This window comes from Mandrillus leucophaeus, unplaced genomic scaffold, assembly GCF_000951045.1.
Source record: "Mandrillus leucophaeus isolate KB7577 unplaced genomic scaffold, Mleu.le_1.0 Scaffold48, whole genome shotgun sequence".
Lineage (NCBI taxonomy): Eukaryota > Metazoa > Chordata > Mammalia > Primates > Cercopithecidae > Mandrillus > Mandrillus leucophaeus.
Genome location: NW_012105142.1, coordinates 2,199,918 through 2,202,051, shown reverse-complemented (window position 1 = coordinate 2,202,051; position 2,134 = coordinate 2,199,918). Strand labels below are relative to the sequence as shown.

Genomic DNA, 2,134 nt, shown 5'->3' with positions numbered 1-2,134 from the left:
AATGGAATGTAGATGGAGATAGGAGGGTGCCAATTTTGGATGAGGCATTTAGAAGCCCTTGGGTGTCAGTAGACCCTCTCATGCCTCTGATATCACCATGCAGAGAACATGCCCCAGTTACCTCTCTGGTCCAAAAAGTGTGAGAGACAGGTGGAAAGAGACATGGTAGACACCCTAACAATCCCAGATGCAGAGCTGCTTAGTCAAGACCATTCTAGATCATCCAAGTCCTAGCCAACTCATAGACACCCAGATGGTAATGCAGGATTGCTGCTTAAGTCCACAAGTTTTGGGGCTGTCTGTTATGCAGCAACGACTAACTCATACACTTACCTTTCGTATTTATTTTGGAATCCCCCAGGCCTAGCAAAAGTCCCAGAATAGTGTAGGTGCTCAAAAAGTATTCGTTGTTTGAATGAATGAATGAAAACTCCTTTTTGTAAACCAGCTCATCATAATGTCTCACTAATGGCTGCCTTACATTGCAGTATTTATCTCTGTGATTTTGGAGGGATAATTTAAAAAAAAAAAAAAAAAACAAGGCAAGACAGTAACCTCTCTTGATATGAGCTGCCAAGCATTTAAAGTCCTAGGAGTCAGAGATCACCTGGCTGTCTTCAACATCACCTGCAGGCAGCTGGTGCATCACACACTATGGTGTGATGAAGCCAGCCTCCTTCACCCCCCTCTAAACTCCGACGGGAAGAAATGACCCAACATGGCCATGCATTTATCTGGAGTCAATGCTGATTCTGACTGCATGACCACCTTTACCCTCAGGCATGTGAGTCCCATCAGAGAGGTTGCTAGTATGATATCAGATCCACTTTTCTTCCTATTTTTCAGAGGAAATGTTCCAACACATCCGAGGAAACACATGCCTTCCCAGACTGGCCTGATGCTGTTTCCCAGGAGCTGCATTCTGGAAGGTGGACCATCAGGTGGAAGAAGTATTCTTCAGAGAGCTGCCTTCCCAAGGGAATGGTGACAGCTTGCGCTTGCCGGGGAGTCCTGCTGCCTTCCGAGGTGTGAAGGGAAGGCATGCACTGTGCATATGCTGTACCATACAGTTTTGCCTACAACTGCTTGTAGCTTCATTGTAGCTGTGAATGCTCTGTTCCTCTCCTTTTCACCCCTGAAGATTCGCGAACATGCAGGATTGAGCTGTGCGAGGCATAGCATTCCCCACATGGTAGGCGAAGGAGGATGTGGGTCTGACGGCTCTACCGCCGCCCACCCGGGTGAATGGACATGTGTTCCAGGGTATCAGAGCTTGCGGCTGACCAGCCGACGTGTCCACAGGCAGCCCTCCCACTGGCTGTGTCGACATGTTGGGTTTCATTGAAGGATTTTACTGGTACAGACTTTACAAAGGCAAAATTGTTTCTCAAGGAAGTGGGCATGAAAGATCTCAAATCAGAGGCTGCTAAAAATGAGAGGCCATCAGTTGCAGAAAAGCAAGCACAGATTAATGACCTATCTATGTCCTACACGGTTTTAGGACTGCGCCTAGATGGGCTTAAAGACCCTAGCCTAAAAACTATAAATGTGCTTCCGTCTTTGCCCTGTAGGACAAGAAAGCCTTACAGACTTGCTTCTAACTGTGAGAGGAGGAGAGGCCAGGAAGGGAGAGGGGGAAGAGGAGGAGAACAGGAGACGAGAAGGAGGGGAGAGGGAGGGGAGGAGGAGAGAGTCTTGTCAAAATCTTTTTAGTGCACAAAACTAATTTTGTTCATCTTGGATTTGGTGAGCTGGATAATATTCTGCGCACAGCTCCTAAATGAATTATTAAATGTCAACTCAAGATGGCTTAACTAAAATACTCAATTTAATAACCAAAAGTATCGAAGGTAACAACAACAATTTTGCAGGTGATTGTAGAGTTGTCAAGTCAAACCATTATAGACAAGCATTTGGGGTTTTCACATAATCTCCTTCCACATCTCATCTTCTGTCACTAAATACCCACTCTGGTGAGCATATTCCATTTCAATAAAGATCATCCCTTCGGTGCCAGCTTCTTTTTATTCAGATTGAGCCAGAAAACCTTTTTTTTTTCCTAAAATATAAAGCTAAACAAGATCTCAGTCACAACCACCAAATCTTTATTAATGCATTCCTTGTGCTACTTCTG

At 45.1% G+C, this 2,134-nt stretch overlaps 1 protein-coding gene across 1 annotated transcript; it reads left to right on the top strand.

Moving 5' to 3' along the window:
- Positions 1-718: 718 nt before the first annotated feature.
- Positions 719-1,501, top strand: LOC105550353. Its single transcript, XM_011995255.1, is given in 4 exon segments — positions 719-780; positions 1,093-1,300; positions 1,303-1,422; positions 1,454-1,501. Coding segments are annotated over 4 exon segments (438 nt in total).
- Positions 1,502-2,134: the final 633 nt, after the last annotated feature.